The sequence below is a fragment of the Callospermophilus lateralis genome, chromosome 5 (genome assembly GCF_048772815.1).
Source record: "Callospermophilus lateralis isolate mCalLat2 chromosome 5, mCalLat2.hap1, whole genome shotgun sequence".
NCBI lineage: Eukaryota > Metazoa > Chordata > Mammalia > Rodentia > Sciuridae > Callospermophilus > Callospermophilus lateralis.
The window spans coordinates 90,732,595-90,753,872 of NC_135309.1; the positions used below are offsets into that span (position 1 = coordinate 90,732,595).

General features: G+C 35.0%; 1 protein-coding gene across 1 annotated transcript in view; it reads left to right on the top strand.

Annotated features, from left to right (window-relative positions):
- Mctp1 (multiple C2 and transmembrane domain containing 1) overlaps positions 1–21,278 on the top strand; it is a 509,148-nt gene that overhangs the window by 407,866 nt on the left and 80,004 nt on the right. Inside the window, exon 18 of the mRNA XM_077109389.1 lies at positions 7,857–7,976. Coding sequence (XP_076965504.1) covers positions 7,857–7,976 — 120 coding nt within the window. The remainder of the gene's footprint in view (positions 1–7,856; positions 7,977–21,278) is intronic.

Genomic DNA, 21,278 nt, shown 5'->3' on the forward strand with positions numbered 1-21,278 from the left:
AAATCTAGTACAAATGCTTATGTTTGAGTGTAGCATTTTTTCTCTACTGCTAACTTACTCTCAACCCCTAAGTCATAAGTCATGCTGTCACCATGGAAATATACCCAGCCTTCTTCTATGTGCACTTGTGTATGTATGAATGTATACTTTCTTCTAAATTGTAGAATATTCTATTATCTACATAGCAAACTGATATTGTTTCTCGAAAAGGACTTCTGCTAGCATGCTGAGCAGGAAAATTAGCATTGGATGAGAATGTCCTGCATTTGTCAGAATGATCCATACCCTTGGTGCCACCCACTGAATAAAGTACAGTATCTCCCTTCTCTCACTCTAGTCCTTGTGACAACTAAAAATACTCTACATATTTCCAAGAGGACCCTAGGAGAGGGAAGTGGCAGTCTGCTCCTAAGTATTTGAAAGTTGACCTTCCTAACTTCTTTTCCTCTTTTCTTCTTTAGTGCTAAAAAGGATGTAAGGAGGCAACTGATGGGATTAATTCACAAACAGTGCTTTCATTTAGCTTCGTACTACACTCTTCAATCAAATTTTTAATCCAGGAATTTTACCTCCTTCCCAATTTTTATGAAACCTTTTTCAAAAAGAAAAGTGAAATATTTTGGGTTTCACTTTACATTCATTCCTAGCCTTCTTGTTTAAGACCAGCCTTATTGGCAGAGGTGAAGCTTTTTTTTTTTTTTTGTAAGTATTCATCACCGCAACCAGTTTTTATATATTGCTAAGCACCTTGAATTTTTTTTTTCTTAAATCATTGCTTCAGAAAGCATATCCTATGTATTTATCATCTACATAATTAGAGGCCTGTCTCACATCAGGGAATTTTCTGAGATCACATGTTCTCTGTTAGACCAAAAAAAAGTCCTTTTGGATTAATTCTTATAAGCATACGCTCTTTGGGCACATTTCCTCCTTCTGTTTTACTTGAAATAGATATTATTGAGTGATGAGACAAATAGAAAAACATTAGGGGGTGAAAGTAGGGTGAAAAATGGGTTAATACTGTGAAGGCCTGAGTGTAAATGTGTGTTAAGTTCAAGGAAAAAAATGAATTGAAATTAGAGAGGAAAAAGATTTTCTAAAAGGACCATGAAATAATTAATTGTTTTGTAAGAAATGGCCTTTCCATGTAGGCAGAAAATTTTTTCACTTCTTTCTGAAGAGACAGTCAAATAGAGAATCTCATCTCTTAATTAGAAAGAAAAATACTCATCAAACACATCTCATCACTGGCGAGCTAATGATCCACAGCTGTTAGTCTGAAAGGGCAGGCTTTTTTCCTGAACAGTAGGAAGTGTTAATCATTTTGGATGAGATTTCTTTTTAAAATATACTGTAGTTTGCAAAAGAATAGGATATTCAATATTCCAACTTAAATGATTTTTTGAAGTGGTCTCCCCCAGGGATACTGTCATGTGTGGCACTGAATGATCATTGAATGCAGGCATCTCCCATTGCACTTCAATGGGAGCATCAATTGATGAGATGATGTGAATGGCTGGGTCCTGTCTGGGACTCATAAGCCTCCAAGCTCAAAGAAATACAAATCATGCATGTCCTGCACCTCCTAAGAAATTGTGTGGCTGTAAAATCTTGATATTTGGAGTCATTCACTCGACTTTATATAATTTGCTTTTTTTTTTTTTAATACAAATGAAAAGCCTTATCCCATCTTCACTTAGCTTCTCAGTAGAACAGATTTCTTGTTTGTTTAATCTTCGTGTGAAAAAGCCAGGCTTTTTTGTCTATAAAATGTAATTGGCTCATTCAGTTTCCAACCCTTGCCTTTACAGCCACCTTGCTAACCTCTTCTAAACATTTTGGACAGAAGAAAACCCCATTTAATAGAAACCTTGTGAATAGCCAACTTTTGATTATTCAGAACCATGTGAGAGAGTGAGAAAAAGGAAGAATGAAATGGGCTCCACAAGCCTCGTTTCCACTATTAGTTTTTGACCTCTTTGCCATACCAAAAGGTGTTCTTTGCAGACACCTATGAAGTATCATTCCCTTTCTTAGCACTGATGTGAAAGTAGCCATCCCAGAGTAAAGAAGAAGACATAAGAAAATCGACAAACTGAATCAGTACCTAAATCAATATTCACTATAAAATTCTCCACCTTAGAGTCAGTGGGCCTTTGTGGGAAAAACACCCTGGATTAGGAATCAGCAGATCTAGTTCTGCAACTAATAGTGTCCTTAGACAAGCCTCAACATTCCTGAGCTGGTTTCCTCACTTGTAAAATGAAGTCTTCTGATTCTTAGTCTTCACAGTCTGCCTCTCAGGTCTTTCCTCTTAAGTTCATCCTATGATACTTTTAAGGACAAATTATATTATTTATTTTTTAGTAAGTTTAAAATGTTCAAAACCACCGTTCTGAATTTTTAGGATTAAAATTTAGAATGCTTTTAAAGCCTAAACCAAATAGACTTAAGGATTACGTTTTGTGATGATGATGCTAATACTATGAGCAAGGTAATAGTGAATTAAATAAAAGGTGTTTGAACTTAAAAATGAAAAAGGATTATGGTCAAGAATTGTCATTTGTAAAACTGCCAGTTCAGAGCAAGATTTTATTTTATATTTAGGGACATGAGATTTTTTTAAAAAATGGTTAACATTTTAAAACTTAATTGTTTTAACTCCAGAGTTAACAAAATCTGCAATGTATACAAATGCCATTTGCTAATAATAGTGAGCTACTGTAAAGATCTGAATTTTTCTTTTTCTGTATTTTAATTATACCCTCTGTTTAACACAACTTCAGCCATCTTCTCAGAAAAATTATCATATTGAGTTAGAGGATTAGTTTATAAAGTCTGTGTAATTTTCTTGGAAATAACTTTAAATATGAAAAAGCATTAAGTTGCATTTATATAGTACTTTATGATACAGCATTTCCACATATGTCACTCATTTACTACCCGAAGTCATCTTCTGAGATAGGCCAAGATTACAGGTTTATAGATACAAGACTAAAATCAAAGAGAGTAGTCAACTTTCCCAGGGTCCTGTGATGATCAAATATCAGGCTAAAACCACTTCTTCAGGCTTGTGGTGCAAACCATGTTCCACCATACCATAGTATCTCCTTGCAGAGAGAGTAATATATCAGCTAGCTTTTGTTCTTTAACAAACTGCCCCAGAATTTGTAGTTTAAAGAAACTACTATTCATTTAGTGATGACTTTGTGGACCAGCACTCTGGACCAGTTTCAGCTGGGCTTATGCATGCATCTTCAGTCAACTTGTCCTCAGTAGGCAGCTGTGCTCCTGGGTGCTGGCTTTCAGCTAAGGTGATGGGCTGGCTGTGTCATGTGTTTTTTTAGGCCTCTTCTGTCATCATATTTGATACTCTTTATCAATGACAAAATACCTGGTTAAAGGGCAGCATGAATAAACTAGGGTCTTCACTGTATATGATCATCACAATCTAAATATAAACACTGAAAATGGCACTTATTTCATTATCTCTTCCTTTTCTAGTTGGCATGACTTCTTTAAGATCTCTCTTATCTTAAAACAATCATTAAATATATGTTCTAAGGCAGTGTAGGAAATGTGAGAAACTGCAAGAAGTCCAAAAAAGAATTATACATAATATGAATCAATCTAATTCTGTTTTCTGAGCACCTTATGGGTGCCAACAGTAGGCAAATTCCACCTCACAGTCACCAAGTAAATCATATAATTTCCCCTCTTCAGATGATAAAGCTAAATGAAATCTAGTAACTTGCTCAAATTCATGGCTAGGAACTGGGGAACGTGCATGCCTCTAAGCCTACGGTGAACACCAATGTACTCTTCAATGGACAAAAACAGCAGCAGTCTGTTGAGGGATTCCATTATCTTGGTTGACATTCCAAAGTTAGTTGAAAGAGGACATTTGACAGTCAGGATAATGGATAGAACTCTCAGTATTCTTTCCTAATGATGGAGGTTGTGTGTACTATCACTATTTGGCTAATATGTCTCATGAAGAGTTTCTGCTATAGAATTCTAAATATAAATCACAACCACCATTTATTAATTTTTTTAAAAGAAAACCATCAAATACTTAGAATAGTTTCAGTTTCTAGTGGTCTGGAATAACTAATATATGCCTACATTTTTGGTTTGGAATGGAGGCATGGGTTCTTTAAAAATGAAATGTAGATGGGTCCCAGTTTCCTTATAAAACATGGGTGTCGGGGGTAAAGTGGGAGACAGGGAAAGGGAGAGTTGAGGAGACTGTGTGACATGGAAGGGGAAATAATGGAAGGATATGATAGTGATGGAATTGAATGAAATTAAATACTATATAAATTTGTGAGAGTTCTTGTCACCTAAAAAAATTCTAGAATCCTTGGGTCCTCTTTCCACATTCCACACAGGTAAAAGGGATTCTAGAAGTTTGGATAAGGACAAATGATAGACATTTTATGGTTTATATTTGTATTCTGTGAATGTGTTGAGGATTTATTTCTTAATTTCTTTTCTCATCCTATTTTAACCCATGAATATACTCAACCTATGGAAAAGTGTAGTCAGGACCAAGGACAGATCCGATGGGCACTTTTTATCAGAGGACTCTCACCAGCTAACAAGAACAATATAGTGAAGGATTTCTTTTTCTTAGTGATTCTTAACAATCTGACTCCTGAGATGATGTTTTTCCTGCTTTTGAACACCCAGTGTTTCATAGCACATACATGGTAAATATTCAATGAATATATTTTAACCTTTTGTAAACTTCAATTGGGTGTTGAAAAATAAAAATAAATAAATGCTTATGTATTTAGAATCTATTCAAAGATTTCTTGAGGTTTTAAAAGATAAAGATGTTTCAAGAATAGGAGTTCCTTTCTCAATTACTCAAATAATAGATTCTTAAAGAACACATACTAGGAAAGGAGACTGTTTTTCCACTGCCAGGATCCCTAAACCTAATGTAATTTCTTCCTTTGTTTCTCTTTTCTGTGTCTTTCCCTAACCCATGTTCTGGTGCCCATGTCTACAGGATGCATATACACTACAGGTATTCATGAGAAGTTTCATGTCAGTTCTGAGTATTACATTTTAAGAAAACTATTGATATATTGATTTGTATCTGATAAAAGGTAGAAGTCTAAAATAGGGAAGTTCCCAGAAATCATACTTTGTTACTGTGCTTGAAGCAGTCAGTGATATCAAACCTAGAGAAGAAAAAATCATGGAAGATGTTTTGATTACTTGCAGAATTATTATCTAGAAAGTTTTTTCTATGTAAAAAGGCCTATAACTAACACCAATACATAGACATTACAAAAAGTTTATTCTGGAATACACTAGGAGCAGACACTACAAGGGAGAATATATATGCTCAACAGGTTAAAAATGATTACAGTTTGTCATATTTAGCAGTAGAATAACCTTAAGACCTGCCATGAGGTTAGAACATACTGAGTAGAGGGAGTACTCTCAGAAAAGGCAAACATATAAGAAGGGCCTAGAGGAAAGACTGTGCTCAGACCATAACATGCAAAACAGTTCATGCCTGCATAGCTAGGATGTAAAGAGAATATTGTCCAGAAGTACTAAGGTAGACTTATTTATTGGGGAGAGAAATTTGCTAGTTGTATCCAAGGTTGTAGTTCTGAATGCATTTTTCTGAAGTCCATTGGTTTTATGTAGTGGCTCTATAGTAATTTTACTAATAGTTAAATAGATTTCTGTTGAGTAATTTAGGAATACAGTGTCCATTTGCTCATTAATTGAGTAAAAATTTACTTACTGAGTATTTAAGTAGTATTCTAAGCTCTGGATATAAAACAGTGAACAAAAAAGAGGTCTCTACCCTTAAGGATTTTACATTTTCATGGGTGTCTAAAGGTTACACAAAATGTGTAAAGAATTAATATGGATTCTAGTAAAAAATAATTCTCCCCTTTACATATATTAATGTCTATTAAATTTATCTTCATTCATTTCCTGAATTATTTTTATAAACATGAATTTTAATAATCATATCTATAAATCATGATTTTTATCATTTTTGTATATATTTTACAAATTTCAAAAATTAAATGTAAATATTTTATTTTATAGAAATCTTTCTGCTTTTATGATGAAAGAAAAGATATGGGTCATGTTTCATGTTTTGCAATATTTGGAAATTTTCTTATTGAGGAATTCAAATCTATAGTTACCATGTAATTCTGTTCAAAATTTATTTCTTGGGTTATTAAATCATTAATTATGCTTTTTGGTGTTCATCTGGGTTATGAATATGAAAAAATTGAATACAATGTACTATTTTCAAAATTTAGTGTTAAAAAATTAGATGGTACAGTCATGTCATAAAGTCATTTCAAATATTGAAGTATTGAGGTGATCAGGTTTATAGACCTCTGTCTAGACGTGAAAACACAGAGACAATGTGACTTTCTAAGGTCTAGAGCCTGGGTCTTGCAGCTATCAGGATGGGATCTCTATCATTCCACACAGTTTACTTCTCTCTGCCATTTGGGCAGGCTGTAGGCTAGACTGAGAGGTATTATGAGGTTGCAGGTAGCCCATGCTGCTGTACCTGGCATGAGTGTCCTTACGCCCTCCATGTCCTGACCTATCAAATACAAGGTGCTTGTCATCCCAACCAGCTAACTGAAATTCCTAGTAAAGCTACCATTCAGCTAAATTTTAGTAGGCAGATGACTTTCCAGCTTTCACTATTAAAATTTGAGACCTTAGTGAATAATTCAATTTCCTGAGTATCAACAATATTTACACAATAATGGTTTTGCCCACTTATTGGGTACCAAGCAGTATATTGAATCCTTAAGGCATTTTAATGATTTAATTCTCATAACTGTGAAGTGACATTCTATTGCCCCCATTTTAGAGAAAGAAATTAAAGAGAGAATATATAGGTTGCTGAAAGGTTGTACAGCTAGTTAGCATTAGAGTCAGCTCTTAAATCCCACCTAACTTAACATAACCTTAGTGTGACAGCAGGAGCCACAGACCCAGTGAATTTAGATGATCTGTCCAGGAGTTTGGTGGGGGTGTGGTGTGAGTCACACATCACATCCAAAGTTGTGCTGTTTTCCAGTGTAAATGCTCTTAGAATGGCTCCATCTGCTACCCTGGGTTCTTGGTTTAACATTTATCTTACAACAAAAAATGGTTTATATATTTAGAGAAATAGGTGGCTTTTAAAAATAATATAAATAGGCATTTTAGAATTTCCTTTGGCAAAATAACTTGATAGAATTACTCTTTATTTTTTTTTCAATAGATGTTTGATTTCTATACTGAATATTAAGCCAACCTTTTTTCACACTTGTTGGTAGCAGTGCTTTTTCATAATGTGACATCTTTGGGGCTCTCTGGTGTAGACTTGGTATTTTCATCTGCCTATTATTCTGGTTGCATTGTGTTATCCAAGTGAGATTTTAAAAAAAGTTCCTAACGTTAAATAGTGATTCATTCTTTGTCATTAAGGCAGATAGATCAGGCTACTCTAACAATGCAGTAAAGCTCATTTTGCTGTCTTTTTTTTTTTATTTTGTCAAACCTGACAATAATTTCACTGGAGGAGAAAAATTAAAATTGCCTCTTTGACAATGTAATGATATCAGTTTTTCCTTCACAGAAATTAAACAAAGTAAAAAAAAAAATCTTAACAGTGGCCTTCAAGGGGTCAGTTATGCTTTTAGAAAAATGCCTACCAAGTTCTTAGGGCTTTTGTTTTCAAGAAAAATCTTCCTGTTCTGAAGCACTTAGTTTTTGTGGTTTTTGAAGTAGAGAATGAATAAGAAAGTCCATCTAATGAAATTCAGAGTTGACTCATCTCTTTTTCTCTCTTCTCTCTCCTCCAGCTCTTTCTCTTTGTTGTCTGGAACTTTGAGCTCTACATGATACCACTGATTTTGTTGTTACTATTGACATGGAACTACTTCTTGATAATATCAGGGAAAGATAACAGGCAACGTGATACAGTAAGTCTCTACTTTCCTACTTGTGTGTGTGTTTGTTCTTACTCCTAGTTTCTCTGACAAGATCAACATTGAATTTGTTTTTACAAACTAGAAATTCATCTATAAATACTCAAGTTTGGAGGAAAGTTTTATCAGATCAAAACTAATAACTCTTTGGTCCTAACACAATAGAAAGTATTTACCTATTTCTAACATTACTCTTACCATGGTAAAAACTAAAGTAGGAAGTACACTAAAGAATGAACTGTGATTTTCTTTAATCATAAATGGCTATTCCTCAAAATGATTGTTTCTTTTGGTCTCTTTATTTGTTTTATGTCTTAATGATTCTTAAACTAAGACATTTCACAAAATTAATAATGATCCGACCAAATGACAGTGCTCTCTCTATAGTCATTGGAAGGAAGGAAGGACTGATGGCTGATGACCTGCAAAAGTGTATTAAAGTACTTTAATTTGGGCTGGAGCTGTGGCTCAGCGGCAGAGTGCTTCCCTAGCATGTCCAGAGCACTGGGTGCGATCCTCAGCACCACATAAAAATAAACAAATAAAATAAAGGCATTTTGTCCATCTACAACTACAAAGAAAAAAAAGTTAAAAAAAAAAATAAGTACCTTAATTCAATGAACATTTGCTGAACAACTTCTCTTTGTTGGGATTGTATTGAGATACAAGCTCAAGGATGAAGAACTTCCCTTTAATCCAGGGAAAGTTAAATTAAATCCACCTCCCCTCTTTGGCATTTTTGAAAGTTTTCAGAATGTGTGAGACAAAGTTTCTCTCTGTCCCCCACCCCTTAGACTAAGAAGTTTAAGCTAGTCACACTAGAATCACTTTTGTTGTTCTCCTGCCCAGCTTTGTTCCCCTTAGATTATTCCAGTCTCTATAGCCCTAGAATATTTCTTCCAAAAACTTCCCAACATATAAATAATGAGGAAGGGGGTGTCTTCTCCAAACACTACATTTATAATTGAATATCTAGATAGATAGCTGCTGAGAAGAATTTTAAGGATTATCAGATGTGAGAATCTACTTGGTAACTATATGTTCTTTCCCGTCAGATTACATAAATGTTTTAAATGCACCATTAAGGATCTCCATTTGATGTGTAATTAGAACTGTTTATCAACTATTGTGTGCATAATGATGCAGTTATTTGATCACCATTTTAAATTATTATGTAATAAAATTCTTATAATATTAAGCACCATGTTTGCACAGATGTACCTGTGAAATAAAAGAACTCCCCTTTGAAGTAAAGTGCACTTCAAGTGATAACATAAGCAAAATATACTTCTTCAAAATTATTTTCTTTATCATCAAAATTAAAGAAAAATCCTGATTCACAAACACTTAAGTGCATGGCAAAGTTCCCCAAAACATACCATATTTACTTTCCTATTTTATTTCTGTCTCCCTCACTAGATTGTAAGTTTGAAAGAAGAGACTGTGTTCGTCTTTGTATTTCCCACTGTCTTTAGCATTTAATTTGCAAGTTAGAGGTGTTCAAAGCATTTTTTTGTAAACTATAGCAAATCAAAGACGAGATTGTTAATAGAGATTTTAATGGTTAGGTGGCATCAATAGACAAGAAGTTATTATTATTGGCAAGAGTTTTATGGATACATATTTAAATTGCACACTAAGAGACAAGCCCCAAATGCTATAAGCACTAGTGTCATGGGGACTAATAGGTACTTTTGTCAATTAATCCACAATATTTTATTTAGGAAAATAGGACTCTGTCAGACAATTGCTTTTTTGTCCCATTTATTTCGGGGAGATTGTCAAGAGAGAAGAATATCTACTTTTCATTCAGTTGCCTTGAGACAAATTTGCAAATAAGATTATTTGCGAATAGGAAAAAGTGGTAATTTAGTTTTAGCTTCGTAATCCTATGAGGAGACTTATTTTCAACATTTCGTCATTGGTTTGAGAATTCTTAGTGAAAAATTCTGAAGCTGTGGACTTTGCTTATTATCTTTTCCAGAATATACATGCCTCAGATGGAAAAGTCCACTTTTAGAGGAGAAATAATAATATATAATGTGTCCTTGGTACTTAAAATTCTCTCAGACTTTTTATAAGCCTGTAGAAAATTACATAATATGTAATTAAAATTATATAACATGTAACGTTTCAACAACCATTTCTTTTTTTTTTTTAAATAAAATACAACTCCAAAATAGAATTTACCAAATCTTCCTTTTAGGCATATATCTTCTAATAGATTCTTCCTTTTAGCCCTGGACAACATTTTATCCCCCAGTACAGCCCACTGTAGAACATTCTATAGTCTAAATCTCATGGAATGCCAACCACACTCCATAACTCCCAGTAATTGCCTTTTATTTGCCCAAAACACACATATCCACATATTCTGTTCTTTCCAGGCACCAGAGCAGCAATCACAACGTTTCATTCAGCTTCTTATTCACTGGCTCAGTTGAGACCTTACGTAACTCTTAAATCCAATTTGTCTAATTATGTGTTTTCTGGCATACCCAGCTGTGCATTTGAACTGGTTGCTCCTTTTGAATAGAAACCTGGATTATACTTTGCTGGTTACAGATTATGTGTGTGTGTGCATACACACACATATGCACATGCATGCACAAATTAAGGAAATGTGTTTGTAGGGGTTGCTATGCTGTGACTTAATGACTTTTGCATTGTGCATAGCCCTAGAAGAATGGTATTTCTCTAAGCTCTTATTGGTGGCCCAGAATTTTGCAGAATCTTTCAGCATATGTGAAAACTTTACAAGATCTTTAAGAAGCATTAATCACATTGTTAGCTAACCCCCAAACAGGGAACTTGCTATATTGTGGGGATGGGGGTTCTGTCATGAAATAAATAAATATATATATATATATATATATATATATATATATATATATATATATATATATCTGTAAATTCAGCTGAGCAAATTTAATTAGGATGAAAACTATAAAAAAAATCAAAATGACCTTCAGATCTGTATTGAAAAAAGTAAAAAAAGGAAATAATATTTCCATGACCTAAGAAGTTGAAAAAGAAAAGAAAATGAACACTTGTGAAAGATGAAAAGTACATAAATGGATGAAAATTCTGTCCTCAACATATTGATTGATAGTTGAGATTATAACCACAATAGGTTTCCTTGTGTGTTTATTGTTTATTAGGAAAGCCTTTCCTCTCTTGGATATCCTTAAGATCACAGGAGCTGAAACTGTCACCTTTCCCCCAACCCCATGGTGCCTGTTCGAGTTTAATGAGAAAACATAAAAGATAGGATCCTTACTGAAGAAGTTTTGCTGCATTTAACAAACTGAACCTGTTAAAGACAAGATAAGTGGCCAGTCATTGCTGAGGCTAAAGCTGTTGACTCAGAGTGCTCATGAGAAGGTTGTGTGTTTAAAATGATATTTCACTTCCACTGTTTCCCAGTTGGACTTGTTAAAAATAAGCAATCCTAGGACTGAATCTACCTAGGCTGGGACCATGACATTAAAATTTCTAGCATGAGAATTGTTAGGCTTTTCCTGGGAAAACTGTTTAATACATGCTTCACTCAGAAATGTCCCTGGCATGAAAGGGATATAAAGTTAGAAATGTCATCCTTCTCTTGGTTTGAGCTGTCACTCCAAAACCTGGAGAAAAAATCTCCCCTGCACTGACTATTAGGCTTATGCCAACCAGTCAAATTATAGGTACTGTAGACAAAAAGTTTAGATAGAACAGATGCCAGGAAATGGTCTTTACTTTGGATTTAAAAATTACTAAGCCCTCATTACACCTTGGGTGCCATGTGAAGCACTTTATGTTCATCATGTCATTTAGTCTTCTTTTAGGAGGAGTTCTCTTTTAGGCTGAATGTGCCAGCCCAGTCAATGGTTTAAGTCCTCCTAAGTCAGGTGAACCCCTTTGTCCTTTTATTTGTGGCAATTAAGGGAACCTGCTCATGAGAAATAAGCATGGCTATAAGAGCCCTTCCTTAAGAAAATGGACTTGAGTCTCAGAGATTGAAGGAAATAGGCTGGTCAAACAAACCAGGGGCCTATTGCACACTCTGTAGGTATCATTATTTCTATTTAACATACACAGAAACGGGGCCAATTCATCTGTCTAAAGCTTATGCTCTTAATCACAAGTCGATTACATTTTCTCTTCTGACTATATTTTGGTACACCCCACTTCTCTCTGGGCAAGTTTCTCCCATAACTTACAGAAAAAAACAGCAACACTATCTCTACCTTCAAGCAGTCATATTGATGACAAACATTCGTTTTTCCTAGCCCACCCGCCTTAACTTAGTTACTATTCATTCAGGAAACTGAGCTGATATTTATTAAGCAATTTCTATGTATAAAATATCCTGCTAAGAAACATAATCTCTTTTTATTCTGTACAACAATAATATGAAGTAAATAATTCTAAGTGGTTTTCTCCCCATTTTAAAAAGGAAGAAATTTAAAATGAAAAAGGATAAATAAGGACCACCACAGAACAGAGAAATGTTAACCCAGTTCTTCCCTTTTCTGAAGCCCCAGGCTATTTTTTTGTGGTACATACTTGGGCATGTCTTTCCCAAGGGACACTTTCTAAGTGTCCAGAGCTTTAAACAGAACCTCAAGTGTCCCGAGACTCCTTCCTATGAGGAACCCCATGAATTCTCATGAAAGAGTGCTGGACATCTGTTCTAGCTCAGATGCCCCCTCCCCATTAATTTCGAAAGCACTTGTGGCCTGGAGAATGACCTTCCATCTACCCAGGTGAGCATAGGGAAGTAAATCAAAGCTGAAAATCTTTCACATTAGGAAAGAAAGTCTTTGAATTTCTTTGACATACAGAAATTCTTCAAGCAGTGTTTTTAAATTATACTTTAAAAGAACATTCATTCATACTGTCATGATATTCCTCCTACACAACAGTCTCAGTTACCTAATCAATGGCAGCATTAAAAGACAGAAGAGTGGGGCAGATCAATGAAATCATTCTGACTCATGATATGACTGTGACACAAATTGAGACAAAGTCTGCCTTGCTAAAACACTTTAGTAAATACCGAAATGTTTAGTTAGCTCACCCTAATGACAAAGCATTTGATTCCTCATTTCCTCTTTAGAATAGTACTTAATATTGTTTCTTGTTGGGTTGGGTCCATTTAGTCTCAGAGCAATTATCTCTACAAATGAAGCTGATAAGGAAAAAATAATGATTTTTCCACCATAAATGCTGTTGTTGGGAAATTTAGGAAATTCTGCCAAAGAAACATCTGGTGTTTGACCTGAATCCCTGTCAATCAAACACATTTATTTATTTTTTTTTTTTTGAAGCCAGGGCTTTTGGTTCCAAAGAAGTCCACAGTAGAATTTGAATATATGGACATTAAAAAAGTGAACTATTCCTAAAAGGATCAAAAGAGATTGACCAAAGCCAAGCTGAGAGAGAAGAGGACTCCTATACAAAAGCACTCTGAATGTTACAGTTAGACCCTTGCTACTTCAATAAGTGTTTTATCTTTCACTGAAAGTAGCATAGATCATGAGTCTCCTATGTTTGCATCTCAGTACCAAAAAAGACCACATACTCAGTGATCTTAACAGAAGCAGCACTGAGTCATACAGCCTGTAAACACATCTAAAAATGGGTGATTACTCTTTTCTTCTTCATGCTTATTTCAACGGCAATTTTCTCCATTTTTTCAGAAGGTCACCAGCTTGTAAAAATCTGAGGACCATGAAAAAAACCAGACCTTTAGTTTTCCAAACACAATCACTAGCATAAAGAAGTCATAAGCAACAGCTAGTTAGATGTCAGTTGAAAGGTTTATCCCCCATGGTCCCTCTCAAGGATTTTCACCAGTTGCTTAGCCTTACTACCTAGTCACTCACTATAGAGAATGGTGTCCTAACAAATTGATGACCATCACCTCATCGGGATCTGGACACAGACCAATAGGATTTGCCCATTTTCTATGCTCATCCAGAGGCCCAACCTCATTAGCATGCTACCTACCATCCCTTCCTTCTCATAAAATGACCAGGCCTTCTACTTTTCAGAGTTCCCCAAACTCCTGCCCTGAAGCTCAATAAATTTATCCCAAGTTTGGGTTTTTAGCACAAAAACAAAACAAAAAAAGCCAAAGATATTAAATTGAAATTTCAGGTAGCAATATGAAATACTTACATTAAATAATATTGATTACATGTTTGAAATTTCATTTTAATCGGATTCCTAGATTATCTGGCAACTTTATCCCAATGCACCTTGGATTCTTACCTACAGATCTGAAATAAAACTCTCATTGCATCATTGTGCTATTTTGGTGGTCCCCCAACATCTTCAAGCAAGACATACCCCTTGTGAGAAAACCATGTCAAAACCAGAGCTTCAGTTTACTTCCCTTTTATTCCATCACAATTATTTTCATGTGCATTTGTTTTGGAGTGCGCAATGTTTATTGAACAAACAGTGGGAGCATTAGCCAAACGGGGGAGAAACACAAGTGAGTAAGAAAAGAACGAATATGCCCTCGTTCTTTTGTCACCTCAGTTAACTAGTGATTGTTCACTAGAGAAAGCAAGAATCCAAGGCACAGAGAGGTGATGCCACTTGCAGCAGAGTTGGACAAGACTGCAGTACTGACTGGCATCCAGTCATGTGATCTCTTCCTCTCCTATTGACCCATCCCACAGGCCCAAGGAAAGCAACCACTTGGTCTTCAAGACACAGATGGAAAGGGAGGGAGAAAGGAATGATGCTTCTCTCTTTGGATGGATGGGGAAACTGAGGCGAGGGTAAAGTCATCATATCTGCAGAGCCAATGAGATTGGATGGGAATGTTCTATGTGGAACAGAAGTTAGTAGCCCAGCAGGGCAGGGCACAAGTGAACTTGATAGAGGTACCTTTGCGCTACCCGCTCCATGCAGTCTTGAAAGCCATATGAGCACTGTAGACTGACATTCAGCATGGCTGAAGCACGTGGAAGTCCTTGCCACTGGGACAGCACATGAACGGCTTGAGGACTTAGTGCAGATTATGTGGCTGTGCAGCAGCAGTGGGCTTGGCAAAGACACAGCACATTCAGGGAAGCTATCGTCATGGCTAAGACCAGATTCTTCCCAATGTGCTTTGCTCTGGATGGCTGTGGTGCTCCTTCTCCAGCTGTACCTTGTGTATTATTTACAGAAAACTTGGTTTTTGACCATGAGCAGGTGGTGGCCCAGCCATGGGGGTAGGGGCCCCACCACTGGAGAATGGAGTTGGAGGGGGGCTTTCACCCTGGTGAAAAAGAGGAATTTTGACAGGTGATGGTTCCTTGACTTCTGAAGAGGAAGACTGTGGGTGAAGTGGTTCAAGATGCAGCAAGAAAAGGAGATAACAATGTATTTGTAGTTTCCCAAACCAACTATTGTATAACTCTCTCTATACCTTCTACTCTTTTCTTAAAATTATATTTATAAGTGTAAATTTATATTTCTTGCTTATTGCACATATTTTGTTTTAAAAATAAATCACACTGAACCCACTGTTAGCTTATTTGCATTTATAGTCTACAGTATATCTAGAAGCATTCCTCACATTTCTGGAAAACCTTCAAACACCTGATTTTTAAGGGTTCATATTTTTTGCTGTATGAATATTATATTTTTTCTTTATTAAACACTATTTAGAAATGTTTGTGTCAAATGTTTCAAATAATGCTATAAGAAAAACCCTAAACAAATCTTTGGGTACCACTTTGATAAAGCCCTTTGACAAGGTCCTTAAAGAATTTTAGCAAAAAAATTATATGCATTTGGAATGTTTTGGGTAGTTAATGTCAATTTATCAATTACTGAAGTTCTAGCATTTGATGCACGGATACCTGGCAAGTCACTCACATCATTTCTTCTGGAGGGCTGCCTTGCCTGCTCATGTTTACCCCTTACAAGTCAACCCTGTGAACTTAGACTCCAGGATATTAAGCAGGCCTGCCCCTCTAAGTCCCTTTTTCTCTCTCTGTCATAAATTTATTTATATAGTTGCTGCTAAGCATCTGTTTTTAGAAATGACTTAAGTTATCTGAAACCCAGTGGTATCCCATCACCTTCGGCTAGTTTGAATTTCCTCTATTGTATAATTGTTTGTAATAATTGTTTGTAAGCCCCCTTACTTCTCAAACCACTGACCCAAAGTGTCACACGCCCCACAGCTGCTGACATGTAAAATCTAATGGTTAACACCAGAATCACATAAATAAGTTCCCAACTTTGCATGTGTTTTCTTTAAACTAGCCCAGGATAATGCCCAGGGGCCCTAATAAAGTCACAGTCCCACAAGTCCTCTCCTCCTCTCAGGTGTCCCACCCACTGGTTGGCTCCCTGACATCTCCAGATGTCTCTCAATCTCAACTTGGTATCCAACCTCTCTGGGACTTGTAAGTAAGGAATTTCTTCTGTCTCATGCATTTTTATTTATATCTCATCTGACTGACACACCTGAACCTCATACTTCTTTGCTGTACCTATGTCTAATACAATTTTCCTCAGCAGAGCTAGTCTAGCAATGGGTAGAGTACCTCATGGCCTCTCTTGAGGGAGACCTCAAGACCAAATTAGAGAGAAACCATAATAATAAAAAGCACAGGATTCTCACAGTATTATGATAATTGGCTCACCGTGGGTCTTTCTCACCAGCCTGTTATTATTGTAATCGTATCTTCCATTTATGTATCTAATCCCAGTACAGCAAGATTTCTTACACATAGCAGCATAATTATTGCTCAAAAAAGGTTGAATAAATATTTTAGTCTGATATTTCTTTCCAAATCAAAAACTGTCTAATTTTTATGTACCATTATTTCTGGTCAACAAAAGAACATTATTGAACATTTAACAGCCCTAACCATACTATTGTCCCAAGAAAGATGATGAAGACATGCTCTGTGCCTAGGACAGTTTATGACCTAGTAAGGAAAAAAAACAAAACAAAACAAAACCTTAAGTATCTGAATATAGTAAGTACTATGTGAACTTATCTAAGGAAAAGAAGGGCTATCTGTTGCCCCAGTTCTCACTTCACTCCTGCACCTGTCTGTGCCTTTCACTTGTATTCCATGTTTACCTTTAATACTTCTTGAGTTTATAGCTGTCCTTTTGCTCTCTGCGGCTAAACTTAAAATTGGAAAGATCAAATGGTAGCATGGTAGAAGATGAGCGTAATCTGTACATGACATGTCAGTTCATATAGAAAAAAATGTAAAGAAAAACACTTCTATTTTTAAAAGTCAATTTTCTAAAGATCTCTTCAATGGAAGGTGCACTTCTTGCTTTAGATCTATTAGGATTCAAAAGAGACACCCAGAGTTTAAAGTTAATGGTATTTTCCCTAGAAGATATTCCTGGTTACTCTCATACTTTATTCCCCAACTGTCTTCCTGAGTTTTTCCCACCTTGCTCAGATTTTCCTGAAATGCATATGAGAATATAACAAAGCATAAAGGTACTCTCAGTTTTTACAGAGGATTTCTTCACTGAAACCTAGCTCCATTTCCACCAGATTAATTTTTTTTGGTCACTTCCAACTGAAGATGTGATCCCATAAATGGCTGATTTTTCTCTTGATCCCAAATTAGCCCCCAGAGCCCCAGTCATTGAATCTCAACTCCCTAAATTCCCCTCAAAGCCTTCTATACATCCAGTGAATCCATCGCCTTGTGGTTCTCCAGAGTATACAACTCAAGTGTCTACCTTCATGTCAGCGAAATGGTTTTCTCACCTCTGTTTTTGCAAAAGTTATGCCCCCACAATTCTGTCATTTCTATAACTGAGGAGTATGACTTTAGAGAGAAGAAAAGGATACCCACTGGTTTGGTGTCAGGTGGATATTCATCCTACCTATTTCTGGTGACCTTCTGTTTCTTCTTTCCAAATGATTTTGCACTGTCTTTTTGTTAAACACCAAACTACTAGAAATGCTGTGGTGAAGGGAAATAGGATCAAAGACCAAAAGCAAGTACTTTCTGGTGTAACTGATAACTCATGACTGGTGACTAGTTTGCATTGCCAATCTTGATCATCATGCATGTAAAGTGGGTGGTATTGGCAGAAGATTTTATATTTTATGCATATATTTTATTTCTATATATATTATTTATATATTATTTTATTTTTATATTTTATAAATATACTATATATTTATATATTGTTTTATTTATATATTTTATATGTATCTTATATATATTATTTTTATATTATATATATATATATGTATATATTATATATATATTTGTGGAGACTTGTCCCTCATTCAGAACAGTGACAAGAAATTGCCAGATTTTCATCAACAAAAGTGGAGACTAAATTATATATATTTATCTACTTGTGTAAAACATTTGTAAATCAGAACTATTATTAAGGGTCCCGTAACCCTGAGAGTTTTGTTTGTTTTGTTGAACATTGTATAAGATACATTTGTCAAGAGTGTACAACTTTAAGGCCCTTTCACTATCCTATACATAGTGTTGGAACTGTACGTTTCAGTGGCCAAACTAAAATACACCTTTGAGGGCATTATCTGTCATTTGTTACTGAATTTATTTCATCATGCAAGAAAAAGAAAATAACTACTACACAGTGTCACTTACTTTAAAAATAACCCAATGTTCTGGCAGCATTGCTTAAACAAGAGAGTCAGTTCACCTGTATAGAATTTTGAAATGAGTTTTACTCCCCTGGGCAATAGCAAAAATAACTTAAAAAACAAGTGTTACTCCTGTACCTTTCCAGATAGTAAACATTAAGAGCCCAAACTTTGAAATTAGGAAGACATGGGATTAAATTCCAAATCTTCTACTTGTTAGCTATACAAATTTATTAATTCCCCTAAGCCTCAATTTCCTCACCATTGCAATGGGGATACTAGTTACCTTGTTGGGATCTTCTCCGAATTTAAGAGTCAACCCCATGTGTTAAGCATGTGGTAACTGCTCAATAAATGACAATTGAACATTGTACCATGATAAGTAAGCCAGTGTGGGTATCATGTGGGTTTAGATGTTATATAAGTCACTTGTTCTCAGGAAGACTTTCTGTCTAAGTCCTGTTGAAAAGAGTGGTTTCCCTTGGTCATTTGTGATTCTTGTTAGTTTTAAGATTATAGACAAAGACAGAAGCACTGCCACAGTAAGATTTCCTGTGTCCAGAATTCCCTTGCTATGTATATGGAAGTCTCATAAAAATAAAAATCTATATTTTTACCAATAAAAAAAACATGAAGAAATTTGAGCAAAAGCAATCTTCAACAGATGAAAGCTTCTTAGAAGTTGAATTTTACAGAAATACCTTAAATGTTAAATGTTAATCCATAGATACATGAAAGAAACATATTTTCACCATGTCCAGTGCAGAAAACCAAAGGTAGGAAGCACATGGCCAGAGTAGGACATTTCACTGAAAAACTCATTGAGCCTCATAGCAAAATACTCTTTCCTAACAGCCTCACTCAGAATGTTTTAGGTAAGAGAAAGGAGAAGGTAAACCCACACTGGCATACCAGGCCTGGAGATAGGGACTAATTTTAATAAATCAGAATGGGACATGAAAATGTCAACTTAATCAAGCATTTAAATTTTATTAATCAAGCCTAATTTTTATGAGTGCAAATAATCACTGAAGCTGGACAAATTTGTTCTCGATTGCATCAGAAACATAATTTTAATATTTAATGGACTGATGAATTTAAATGGAGAATTATCTTTATGAAACATGCTCTTCATAATTTGCCATTAAATGAGAAATAAAAAAAATCAACATAAATCTTACATAAAGGTTATTTAACTAAATGTTGGTACTATAAATATTATAAATGCATTATGCACTAATTTAGCAATCACCCAGTACACTACATAAAACAGAAATGATAAGTGGACCAGGCTGGCTTTTGTGAGACTGTAGAAAGAGCTCTGTGTAATATTATGGAAAGCTCATGCTATAACCATTGTATGGGATTGTGTGGGTTTCCTGAAATTTCTTTTCATTAAGGCTTTTATGCTACCATTAACCACAGACATTTTTTCCAGTCCAAATGCAGGTCCAAACCCACTAGAGCTTTCTTTCTTTTGTGAATATTATCCTCAATAAACTTATATTTTATCACTACTTTTTTAGAAAAGACATAAGCAAATAACTAAAGTCTCTCTTGATTTTTTGACATTAAAATGCTCAATTTTAAAATTTAAATTTTCTGACATAACATTCTTATATCTCAACATTTTAAGTGGAAAAATTCAATTTAATGTCAGAATGTTTCTCTGTGAATGAACACACATTCCACTTACCGTCTCCACACCCCCCAACATATTGCTTAAAATGGGGGGTTGCTGTGAATTTTCATTAAAAATGAATCAGACTTAATAGATTAGTATGCTCCAAAGTGTGCTAATATTAATCTCCAAGATAAATGTTTGTTTTCAAAATTCTTTAAAGATCCCTAATATCCCCAAAGTGTAGTATTTACTTGTAGAACATGTGCTATGCCTTTACCTGAAAAAGAATTTCTCACCTATTGCAGCTTAATGCTCCCAAATGTGTCTGATGAGGTTAGAGCAAGAGACATATACAAGACTAGCAGAACATGGACTCCTACAGAGATCACAGCAGTCCCTTTTCTTGCACTGCAGAAAACCCATTAAATAAATAATGCAAACCTTTCATTAGACAACTTATAATATAAAAGTTTCTAAAGTTGTTCTCAATTTGAAACATTTTAACTTGTACCTTTTTTGTTAAAAAGCTGTGGTTCTCAAATGGAAATTTGGCTTCATATATAGAGGCTTAAGGAAGAAGTTTTCTTTTTATTTGAACTGTTCATTCTTCATAAACAAAAACATTTTGCTTTAAAAACATTAGCTTTTATAAAATAGGTTTGGAATGTCTAGTTATCTAGTTATCTTTTAATTTTACTTACAAAGCACATTAAACAACTCAAATTTTTGGCATTTTGTATAGTTGTTTTAATATCTGACAAGAGTTTTAAGAAAGCATCATTATTTTAAAAACATACCATAGGTTAATAGCTGACCTGTTTTTTCCTACTTAACCAAAGTAAGGTGTAATATACTAAAGATGCCAAGATTAGATTTTTCCTTCAAGCAAAAAATACAATACATTGGGAAGCCTTTAGATGGAGACAGAGTTCAAATAAACACTAGATTTCTGTTCACAGTGCTTTGTGTAAGTCTAAGAATAAACATTTAAGAATACTAAGAAGGAAATATGAAAAAAATTCATTTAAGATGCTTATTCTGATTATGAAATTTATATTGGCTATTG